This window comes from Haemaphysalis longicornis, unplaced genomic scaffold (genome assembly GCF_048455015.1).
Source record: "Haemaphysalis longicornis isolate Haplotype H1 unplaced genomic scaffold, Haemaphysalis longicornis Haplotype H1 scaffold_3, whole genome shotgun sequence".
Classification (NCBI taxonomy): domain Eukaryota; kingdom Metazoa; phylum Arthropoda; class Arachnida; order Ixodida; family Ixodidae; genus Haemaphysalis; species Haemaphysalis longicornis.
Window position 1 is genome coordinate 208787454 of NW_027526335.1, and position 11454 is coordinate 208798907.

The following is an 11454-nucleotide window of genomic DNA, read 5'->3' on the forward strand; positions in this document are numbered from 1 at the left end:
AGGGTTCAAAGCTGGTCGACCACTCTGGACATTTCGTAGACACTCGAGTCACGACCCGGGGGTTAAAAAGAAGGTCCCCTTCACCCCGATTAGTCCGAATGGCGCTAGCTACCACCCCCAAGCACAAGAAACAAACATACCTAACATAAATACCCCAGAAAGTGAATGGGAAAATCGCCCCGCCGGTAGCGTAGTGGTTATCGCACCAGACCGGTATTCTGGAGGTCGTGGGTTCGGATCCCACCTGGCGGGCATTTTTTCTTCACTTTCTTTCTTTCTTTCCAAATTCTTAATCTGTTTCAATGATCTACCACATCCTCCCCTTTGCTTTCCGAGGTTTTCTCGACTGCCAACCCTAATTTCTGTGTTATTTTCAACGAGCCCCTCATTTCCTATTCTGATTCGCTACATGCATAGCGAGGGCCTCTGTTCTGGCAGTCTTGTTGCCAAAGGAAGCTTAAGAGGGTTCAAAGCTGGTCGACCACTCTGGACATTTCGTAGACACTCGAGTCACGACCCGGGGGTTAAAAAGAAGGTCCCCTTCACCCCGATTAGTCCGAATGGCGCTAGCTACCACCCCCAAGCACAGGAAACAAACATACCTAACATAAATACCCCAGAAAGTGAATGGGAAAATCGCCCCGCCGGTAGCGTAGTGGTTATCGCACCAGACCGGTATTCTGGAGGTCGTGGGTTCGGATCCCACCTGGCGGGCATTTTTTCTTCACTTTCTTTCTTTCTTTCCAAATTCTTAATCTGTTTCAATGATCTACCACATCCTCCCCTTTGCTTTCCGAGGTTTTCTCGACTGCCAACCCTTATTTCTGTGTTATTTTCAACGAGCCCCTCATTTCCTATTCTGATTCGCTACATGCATAGCGAGGGCCTCTGTTCTGGCAGTCTTGTTGCCAAAGGAAGCTTAAGAGGGTTCAAAGCTGGTCGACCACTCTGGACATTTCGTAGACACTCGAGTCACGACCCGGGGGTTAAAAAGAAGGTCCCCTTCACCCCGATTAGTCCGAATGGCGCTAGCTACCACCCTCAAGCACAGGAAACAAACATACCTAACATAAATACCCCAGAAAGTGAATGGGAAAATCGCCCCGCCGGTAGCGTAGTGGTTATCGCACCAGACCGGTATTCTGGAGGTCGTGGGTTCGGATCCCACCTGGCGGGCATTTTTTCTTCACTTTCTTTCTTTCTTTCCAAATTCTTAATCTGTTTCAATGATCTACCACATCCTCCCCTTTGCTTTCCGAGGTTTTCTCGACTGCCAACCCTTATTTCTGTGTTATTTTCAACGAGCCCCTCATTTCCTATTCTGATTCGCTACATGCCTAGCGAGGGCCTCTGTTCTGGCAGTCTTGTTGCCAAAGGAAGCTTAAGAGGGTTCAAAGCTGGTCGACCACTCTGGACATTTCGTAGACACTCGAGTCACGACCCGGGGGTTAAAAAGAAGGTCCCCTTCACCCCGATTAGTCCGAATGGCGCTAGCTACCACCCCCAAGCACAGGAAACAAACATACCTAACATAAATACCCCAGAAAGTGAATGGGAAAATCGCCCCGCCGGTAGCGTAGTGGTTATCGCACCAGACCGGTATTCTGGAGGTCGTGGGTTCGGATCCCACCTGGCGGGCATTTTTTCTTCACTTTTTTTCTTTCTTTCCAAATTCTTAATCTGTTTCAATGATCTACCACATCCTCCCCTTTGCTTTCCGAGGTTTTCTCGACTGCCAACCCTTATTTCTGTGTTATTTTCAACGAGCCCCTCATTTCCTATTCTGATTCGCTACATGCATAGCGAGGGCCTCTGTTCTGGCAGTCTTGTTGCCAAAGGAAGCTTAAGAGGGTTCAAAGCTGGTCGACCACTCTGGACATTTCGTAGACACTCGAGTCACGACCCGGGGGTTAAAAAGAAGGTCCCCTTCACCCCGATTAGTCCGAATTGCGCTAGCTACCACCCCCAAGCACAGGAAACAAACATACCTAACATAAATACCCCAGAAAGTGAATGGGAAAATCGCCCCGCCGGTAGCGTAGTGGTTATCGCACCAGACCGGTATTCTGGAGGTCGTGGGTTCGGATCCCACCTGGCGGGCATTTTTTCTTCACTTTCTTTCTTTCTTTCCAAATTCTTAATCTGTTTCAATGATCTACCACATCCTCCCCTTTGCTTTCCGAGGTTTTCTCGACTGCCAACCCTTATTTCTGTGTTATTTTCAACGAGCCCCTCATTTCCTATTCTGATTCGCTATATATATATATATATATATATACACAAAGTAGAAGTACGCTCTTCGGAGACTTTATTTCCAACGTTTCGACCTGAGACAGGTCTTCCTCAGGAATTACTTTGTGCGTATTCCTGCAGCAACTAAGGACGCTACTTCACGACTATATATATATATATATATATATATATCTATAAATCTATAAAAAGATAAACTCACAAAGCGCGCAGAAATAGTATAAGTAAAGAGTCGGATACACAGCAAGAACAATAACAAACAATGTTTACTTAGGTAGCGGCAACGGGACTTGCCTTCATCAGAGTAAAGTTACATGATTTTGCTGTCGCAAACATTTTGAACACATTTCTTATATAGGTTTGCATAAAACTGTGAGAAAGAGCGGAAAATGTTTCGGAAATAGGGAGTGTGCATACAGTCAGGCTACGCCTATGTTACAACACCAACAAACAAACAAGAAAAAAAAAATAAAAGGGGGGGGGGAGCGAGAGGGAGAAAAAGGGGTCATGTTAACAATGCAGCGTTCAAGGTTGCACCATGACGGGTCAACGTATGCCGCGCAGGCTGCAAGTTCAGACAATGGGGGAAACTGGACAACTGTGGTTTGGAAAGAAAGGGAAGAGTATACACTGAGGTATTCAGTGACTGCTGCGACTGGTTCGGGGGGAAGCGAAGATGGGTGGGCCCCCCGCTGGTCAAGAGAAAAAATAGGGGGCACAAACGAGCATTTCACAGAAGCTAGCAATTTAACAGGAAATAGGTAGGGTCACAAAAGGTTAAACATGAATAGATCACAAAGAGATCACAAAGATATATATATATATATATATATATATATATATATAGAGAGAGAGAGAGAGAGAGAGAGAGAGCAGTTGAACTTTTGAAGATGGTAGAGAACACAAGAAAAGAAAACTTTGAACCAGGTAAAAGCACGATCGTTGCCAACGTTTCAGCAAAGTGACTTGCTTTCGTCAGGGCAATCTCTCTCCTGGCTGGCACGCTTTATATACGGGTAGGTCCCCAGGTGAGAGGGGAGAAGGAAAGAAGGAAGTGAAATGGAGAAAGCAGATTAGTTTGAGATAATGTCGGGGAGATATTGAGGGGCAAAGGAGGTTTTATAGTTTAAGCCACGAAGTAGGTCACAGGGAAGTCAGCCGGTGGTTGGTGTTCGAGGAATTTTTGGAGCAAAAGGATAAGAGGGTGTTTGTTGGCCCGCCGCGGGCCATACGGAAAGGTTCTCAGAACCGCCGGAAGCAGACCAGGCGGTGAGAGTGGGGTCCTTATCAGACCCTATCTGCAAACCTCAGGTCAAAAGAAGAGGATAGAGAAGGGGGGAAATAACTAGGTCATGGAAAAAGAAAAAAAACACGGAGGGAAACCACACAAACCCACAGACAAAAGAAAAAGCAATAACCCAGCAACTGAAATGGCACGTGTCACCCACGCCAACATTCCTGGAACAGGCCTGTCCTGACACTCAAAAACGAAAAGATACACTTAGAGTGACGTACGCGGCACAACACCATTCAGATAGTTTCTGATAAGGACCCCACTCTCACCTCCTGGTCTGCTTCCGGCGGTTCTCAGAACCTTTCCGTATGCCCCGCGGCGGGTCAACAAACACCCTCTCATACTTTTTCTCCAAACATTCCTCGAACACCAACCACCAGCTGACTTCCCTGTGACCTACTTCGCGGCTTAAATTATACAACCTTCGACATGGTAAAAAAGCGCAAAGAACGAGGACACAAGAAAAAGGCGGTGACACGGGACGAGCGCTAGACATCAACTTTGGCTTTATTAACAAGAAAGGCTATATATACACACATACAAATGCGCAGAAACGCAAAAAGATACACAGGGCGCAGCTTTCACAGAACATGATATTGACGCTGTAGATAGGCATTCTCTTTTGTGTGCAGGGACAGCGACGGAGTGCTCACGCAGTCATCTTTTTTTTTCCTTGAAAATACAAAACGCTTTAAAGATTTTCCTTTGTAGTTGCGTCCTAAAGCTGCGCAGGACGCGGGTATTATGAAAGTCAGGCGTGCAGGTGCACCGCCGGCAGTGATCTGCCAAATGTCCTCCCCCCACCAATGAGTTTACGGCTGCGCGGTGCTCTCTCAGTCTATCATTAATGCAGCGTCCCGTCTGGCCGACGTAGCATCTTCCACAATCTAGTGGGATCCTGTATACCACACCTACTTTACATTCCATAAAGCGTGTGGCGTGCTTAGTTGTGCAGGCAGCCTTCCCAGCTTCATTATTCACGGCTTTGCACATGCGTGCAAGCGTGCCTGGGGCCGAAAAGACAACCTGGGTGCCGCACCTTCCCGCCACTTTTTTGAGCCGGTGGGACAGGTTGTGCAGGTACGGCACGATCACGGGCCGCACCTTCAGGCGTTCGTGTTGATTGGCTCTGGGCTGGTTCTCTGAATTTGCTTCTTTGCGTTCTGGACAGGTGACGCTCCTTGGAGATTGTGCTTTGCCTGAAAATGTAAAAAATGTGTTGGACAGGGGACCTAAGTTTTGCACCGAGGTCAATGAAAGTCCTGTAGAACTGCTTTCTGTAGTAAGGAATGTCGCTAATGGAGTTCTGCCAGATGAACAAAACCGGGTTCTTTCAGAAGGTGCCGACTGCCTTTTGTCTAGAAAACCGAGCAGCAACGCTAACCTCCAAGTTCGGGACTCCGTAAACTTTTTGAAGAATAATAACTTAGCGCTCATGGTGTCTGATAAAGAGGGTGGATTTGTAGTGCTCCCCAAGGGTGACTTTTCTGAGAAAGCACAGCAAGCTATAACGAAGAATTTTATTTCAGTTAAGTGCTCAAAGAAACAATTAAGGAATAAGGCTATGGCTCTCTGTGATGAGATTAACTTGCAAAGCCTGAAGAAAACCATCGCTGGTGCAAAAAAAGACTTCTTAGATATGTTCTTTTCAGCAAAAACGCACAAAGAGGGTATTCCATTCAGGGCGATTGTGACGGAGAAGGATTCATGGCAAGGAACCCTCTCTAGATTTTTGAAAAGGCATCTTAAGCTGCTTAAGGTGAATGACCCTTACCTCGTGCCTAACTCAGACAGTGTTTTGACCGTTATTACAGAGTACGAATATCCTCAGCAGCCGCTGCATGCCTTTTCTATAGACGTTGTAGACCTGTTCTACTCAATCCCACAAAGGGAACTTTTTTGTGCCGTTCGTGAAAGCATCGACGACTTTGGCCCTGTTGCCTTCCAAAATTCTATTTGTTTTAATATTGACAATTTTATGAAATTATTACGATTTTACCTGTCCTCTACAACAGTTGCGTTTAATGACACACCCTTTCTTCAAAAGGAAGGGATTTGTATTGGTTCTTGTATTGCCCCAATTTTAAGTGATCTGTTTTTATCCTTTTGTGACAAGCATGTTAACACGTACCTTGACACAGTCTGCGGTGCAAAGGTTTTAAACGTCTTTCGGTATGTAGATGACTACCTGGTAATGTTGAAGGATGTGAGTGCTGAGGATTTGACTGAAACCGTGAGCCAAGTTCTAGGCGTTTTTAATTCATGTGGCAAAGGGCTCAAATTCACTTTTCAGTTACCTGAAGAGGGATGCCTTCAGTTCCTCGATTTAAGCATCTTTTTTCATGACGGTCAGGTGTGCTGGAGATACCAACCCAGGTCCAAAAAACCAGTCCTTTACTACGATTCGGCCCATTCCAAAATTGTGAAAAGAGGTATTGCCAAACATTGCATGCGCGCTGCTCTCAAAAAGTCGTGTTGTCACCAGGTGGCATGCAGCCTTCAGCACCAAGCTCGACGCTGGAGTAATGCCGGTTTTCCTGCAGAATTGCTGGCTTCCATAGCTGGAAGCCTGATAAAAGAAGCAAATTGAGAGAACCAGCCCAGAGCCAATCAACACGAACGCCTGAAGGTGCGGCCCGTGATCGTGCCGTACGTGCACAACCTGTCCCACCGGCTCAAAAAAGTGACGGGAAGGTGCGGCACCCAGGTTGTCTTTTCGGCCCCAGGCAAGCTTGCACGCATGTGCAAAGCCGTGAATAATGAATCTGGGAAGGCTGCCTGCACAACTAAGCACGCCACACGCTTTATGGAATGTAACCCAGGCGGCACAGAAAGTGTGCCCCAAGACCGGCCCGTCTATGGCCGCTTTCTGGCACGTCCGGCCAGCATCCAGGTTCTGGCAGCCACTGATCATGCGTTGAACGGCCAACCTTCGGCAACCAGCGCTTCGGCATTTTTCCGTCCGCCCGTGTCCGGACGCACAACGGCAGCTAACCGGCTGCCAGATATTCAGTTCTCTTACGGCTGCCGATGTTGAGAAAGAGAACGGCCGAAGTACGGCCTTAGGGCATCCGTTTTTTCTTCATGAAGCGGTAATCGGCCGAAGCAGGGCAAGCGACCGGCCACAGAATATGCGTATTCTTGCGGCAGTTGGTGTTCGAAAGGAGACCGGCCGGAGCGCGGCTGCCGTGCATTCGTTGTTTCAACGGGGAACCGCGCGTCCGGCGGTAGAATATTCCTTTTCTTCGGGCAACCAGTGTTATGAAGGATACCGGCCGACGTACGGCCCCAGAATATACGTTTTTCATTCGGTTAGCTGTCCTCGGCCGAATTACGGCAAGCGAATGGCCACAGAATATTTGGCAACCGGTGTTCAAGAGGAGACCGGCCTACGTAAGGTATCTGGTTATACGTCATTTTTTCGGCAAACGGCCTACAGCCGAACAACGGCTAGCGCCTGGGCGCCGAGAATTCATGCACAGACGTGTTTGGAAGGAGACCGACCGGTTTTTTCCTGGGGGGAGAAAAAGCCGTTAGGGAGCCGAACAACGGTGACGCGTTTTTCATCCGCTCCGTGTTTCTACGTTTTAAATGAACGAACATCGTTTGTCAAACAGTAATGAGTGTTCTCGGTGAACGGGCAAGGTGCAAGGACTCACTGGACATTAGCAGGGAACCTTTTAGGCCATCGAAATGTTATTTATTGCCACAAGAAGACTGTGCAACACCGACGGGTGAGTTAAGCCTCGCCAGTCATCGCCGCTACCACGCCTCCGCCGCCGGCTTCGTCGACGCATCAGCTCGAGGCTATTCGCCCCCTCAAGAAATAGAGAGCATTGGAGACATCGACCCGGCAGAGATGTCCGATCCGAGATGGAGATGGTTCACCAAAATAACTGGCCTTCAAGAGCGTCGAGCAAGCGGCCACCACGCAGGAGCTAAACCGCCACCATGTCAAGGACTCCCCACCAAAGAAAGGCAAGTGCGAGCAAAAGCGCAAGTTATTCTGCTTACAATTAAACTGCGACAAGCAATGTTGCACTATGTTGTTGGTGATAAACGTAGAAGAGACTCGCTCGTGCATTGGTAGGATCAACTTCATGCCCTGCACTATGTTACTTCATGGGATTTTACGACTGCCTATTTAGAAAAAAAAATTTTAATTGGCGATAACAACAGAGCCTTGTCACTGACGAATCCTAGCTGTTAATTTATTTCCGATGTTTGAAGGTGAGCTTAGCTACTCTTGGGATATGACTCATTTGGTTAAACATAATCGCCAGTATCGTATAGCAAACACTGATTTTGTCAGGATTTTCTTGCTCAACGCAGATTGTTGAGTTCACGCACGATTTGGCTCTTGCAATAGATAAGCTTAAAGTGGTTGACTGTATATTCTTGGACTGCAAAAAAGCAAATGATGGTGTTTCATATCACATTCTGCGTAGTACATTTCATCCTATGAACTGAATGAATCGGTTTTTGCATTTTTATTACTATTGGCCCTATAGCGTTGTTCAAAAGTACTGTGTAGTTTACTGGACTATAGCGAATGAACGCGATTTCGTATACCTGCAGCTTTATTCGAATTTAATAAGATCCTGGTGTGCTGATTCAGAAAGGTTTTTGGATGTTAAACAGTGTGTTAACGGCACCTTTACAAGAAAACCTTCACTCCAATTGAATACGTATACCGTAAATTATGCTGCTGTGACAACGGCCGAGGAATATAAATACCTAGGAGTTTATTTAGGGAGTGGTTAGAGGTTAAATAGGCAGGTTCACAGTATAAAAGTTACGGCTGCATATGTTTTTGGCTTTCTGAGACGAACTTTCAGTGACCCTAGATCTAACTGAAAAGAACAACCGTATTACACTCATGTGCGCTCAATCTTGGAGTACGCATGTGTTTTCGTGGATCCCCACACCAAAGAGCTGGTTGATACGCTCGGAAACATACAGAATATGTCAGTGCGATTCGTATTAGGTAATTGGCACGCTCAACTTAGCACGAAAGAAAGTAAAAGTAAACTGAAATGGCAGGACGTGAAAGATCACAGACGAAACCACAGGTTGACCTTTTTTCGTAATATCTATCATTCGTAATATCTATCATTCGAATGTCCAAGCGCCATTCTACATATCGCAAAGTGGGACCGCTAGCTCAAAGCAAATTATTAACTTTTCTTTAAAGGTGACGCCTTGCGCGATTCATTTTATTTTACATCAATACTGCAGTGTAATTATCTTCCACGTATGATTGCATTAACTGTTTATATTGACGATTTTCAGCGCGCTTTGTAGAATTATTTTGTTATTTTGTCTCATATTTAATGCTTAGTGTTATGTATCTCCCTTCTGTAATGCATGAAAAGGCAAGCAGGCATCAAATAAATAAATAAATAAATAAAACAATGAATAAATCAATGAATAAAAATAAATAAATAAATAAATAAATAAATAAACTTCCAGAGGCGCAAGTTTGCCTCCGACGGGTTGAGAACCTACGCATTCAATCTTGACCAATAAAATATTTATTGCCCGATTCATTGCAGTATGCAAGGTTTCCTGTATGCATGCTACCATTGCTATGTTATTGATTTGGAACAAATTATGTAACTAATTTTACGCCTTTCCTTGCATGAACACAAAGAGATACAACTGCAGCCACCTGAAGCAGGGCGTCATTCGCAACGCGTCTAGAATTTTTTGAACGTAGTATGACATTAGAAGAAAATTCAGTTCTTTTGGACTTTTAAGTGGTGTGGACGTATACTCATGAAAACAACATTAAAATAGATTGAAAATGAAAGTACCTGTTCGCCCCTTCTTAGAATCAGCCCTGCGGAAGATCATCAGAAAAGTTGATCGAGTAGAAAATGTCTTTGCAAGAAAAATGGGCAAAAACTGGACATACTTGTTTGTGAAGGAGTTATATTAAATGCTCCTGAATGTTTTGTTGAGAACCAAAACGCTTCGTAAAGGCATTCACGCCGGTTTTATATACATCAAAATTGGTCAAGCAACTGTTATAAAAATAGTTTATGTAGTCATAGCATGAAAGTGTTCCGGAATATTGCCTTAAAAGAAATTGGCTAAAAGCGGCGCAATTTATCTCTCTGAAATTCAACCCACTAAAGTATGCGCCCGCCGCCGCCCCCCCCCCTCCTCTTTCCCCGTATATTACAGGTAAGCCGTCCCACAGAGGATATCAGGACCTGGAAAATACATCTATTCAAGCTCTACAAAGAACTGAATATTTTCTGTGTTCGGCAGTAAATGAGGCACAGCAAATAAAGGAACGACAATTTGTGAGCACTGTTTAATAAATGAATTTTGCTGTCAACTGAGGCTGGTAATTAAACAAGGCTGCGCTGAAAGCTTGACGGCTGGTGGTTACGCGCGAGCTCACTTTGATGTGGCTGCATTGGACCCAAAATGCTGGGTTTGTGCTGCTTCTGCACTGCGCGAATGAGTCATCTGCTTGCGCGAGATGCAGTGACCGGCCTCAGTACAGTTAACGTACTGTGGCTGAACTCCAATGCCCATAGCACGGTCGTATTTCCGGTAGCTGTAGTCCGGCTGGAGTCCGACGACCGCATCTCGGCTGTCCTCCGGCGGCCGTACTTCGGCCGTACACGGGTGGCTTTGGAATGGCCGGAGCCCTACGGCTGGAATATGGCCGTATGACCGTAAGCCGGTCGACTGGCCGACGGACACTGGCCGTTGGACAGCCATGGGAGTACGGCCGTATACGGCCAAAAGGCCCACATTTAGACATGGGCCGAACATGGCTGCCGGAAAACGGCCGGACAGAAAATGACCGGCCAAAGTACACCGGCCTGTTTTAGGCCGAACAGTCCTGTGCTGCCTGGGAATTAGGTGTGGTATACAGGATCCCACTAGATTGTGGAAGATGCTACGTCGGCCAGACGGGACGCTGCATTAATGATAGACTGAGAGAGCACCGCGCAGCCGTAAACTCATTGGTGGGGGGAGGACATTTGGCAGATCACTGCCGGCGGTGCACCTGCACGCCTGACTTTCATAATACCCGCGTCCTGCGCAGCTTTAGGACGCAACTACAAAGGAAAATCTTTAAAGCGTTTTGTATTTTCAAGGGAAAAAAAAGATGACTGCGTGAGCACTCCGTCGCTGTCCCTGCACACAAAAGAGAAAGCCTATCTAGAGCGTCAATATCATGTTCTGTGAAAGCTGCGCCCTGTGTATCTTTTTGCGTTTCTGCGCATTTGTATGTGTGTATATATAGCCTTTCTTGTGAATAAAGCCATAGTTGATGTCTAGCGCTCGTCCCGTGTCACCGCCTTTTTCTTGTGTCCTCGTTCTTTGCGCTTTTTTACCATGTCGAAGTCCCATCACCAACTAGCCCAAATTTCTGCCCTGTATACAACCTTCTTTTCCCATCAATATCTCCCCCGACATAATCCCAAACCCATCTGCTTTCTCCACTTCGCTTCCTTCTTTCCTTCTCCCCTCTCACCTGGGGACCTACCCCTATATAAAGCGTGCCAGCCAGGCGAGAGATTGCCCTGACGAAAGCAAGTCTCTTTGCTGAAACGTTGGCTACAATCGTGCTTTTACCTTGTTCAAAGTTTCTTTTTCTTATATATATATATATTCTAAGGGGACGTATTGCTCAACGCAAGGTAGCTGACGAAAGGCCTTAATGACCGTTATCCAAGATGGAGCCGGTTCACAGACACGCGCCTGTCGTCTTCGTCGTCGGTGGTTTTCGTTTTGTTGTCACTGTCGATGCTGCTTTCGCGGCGGCGGAGTCTGGCGCACTATCGTGTTTCGTTCACTAGCGCCTGTACCATTCATCTCCTTTACAATTTCCCCGGGACGAATAGGAGCCATCCTGGCGACTTATGGGCACGAAAGTATGGCGG

The 11454-nt window shown here is 46.5% G+C and overlaps 1 protein-coding gene across 1 annotated transcript; it reads left to right on the forward strand.

Moving 5' to 3' along the window:
* The first annotated feature begins 4799 nt into the window (after window positions 1-4799).
* LOC144175660 (uncharacterized) lies at window positions 4800-10680 on the forward strand. Its single transcript, XM_077704700.1, has 4 exons — window positions 4800-5480; window positions 5592-6029; window positions 6174-6357; window positions 10427-10680. Exons 1-4 carry the CDS (start codon window positions 4980-4982, stop codon window positions 10678-10680), a joined length of 1377 nt encoding a protein of 458 aa, XP_077560826.1. The 5' UTR covers window positions 4800-4979.
* Window positions 10681-11454: the final 774 nt, after the last annotated feature.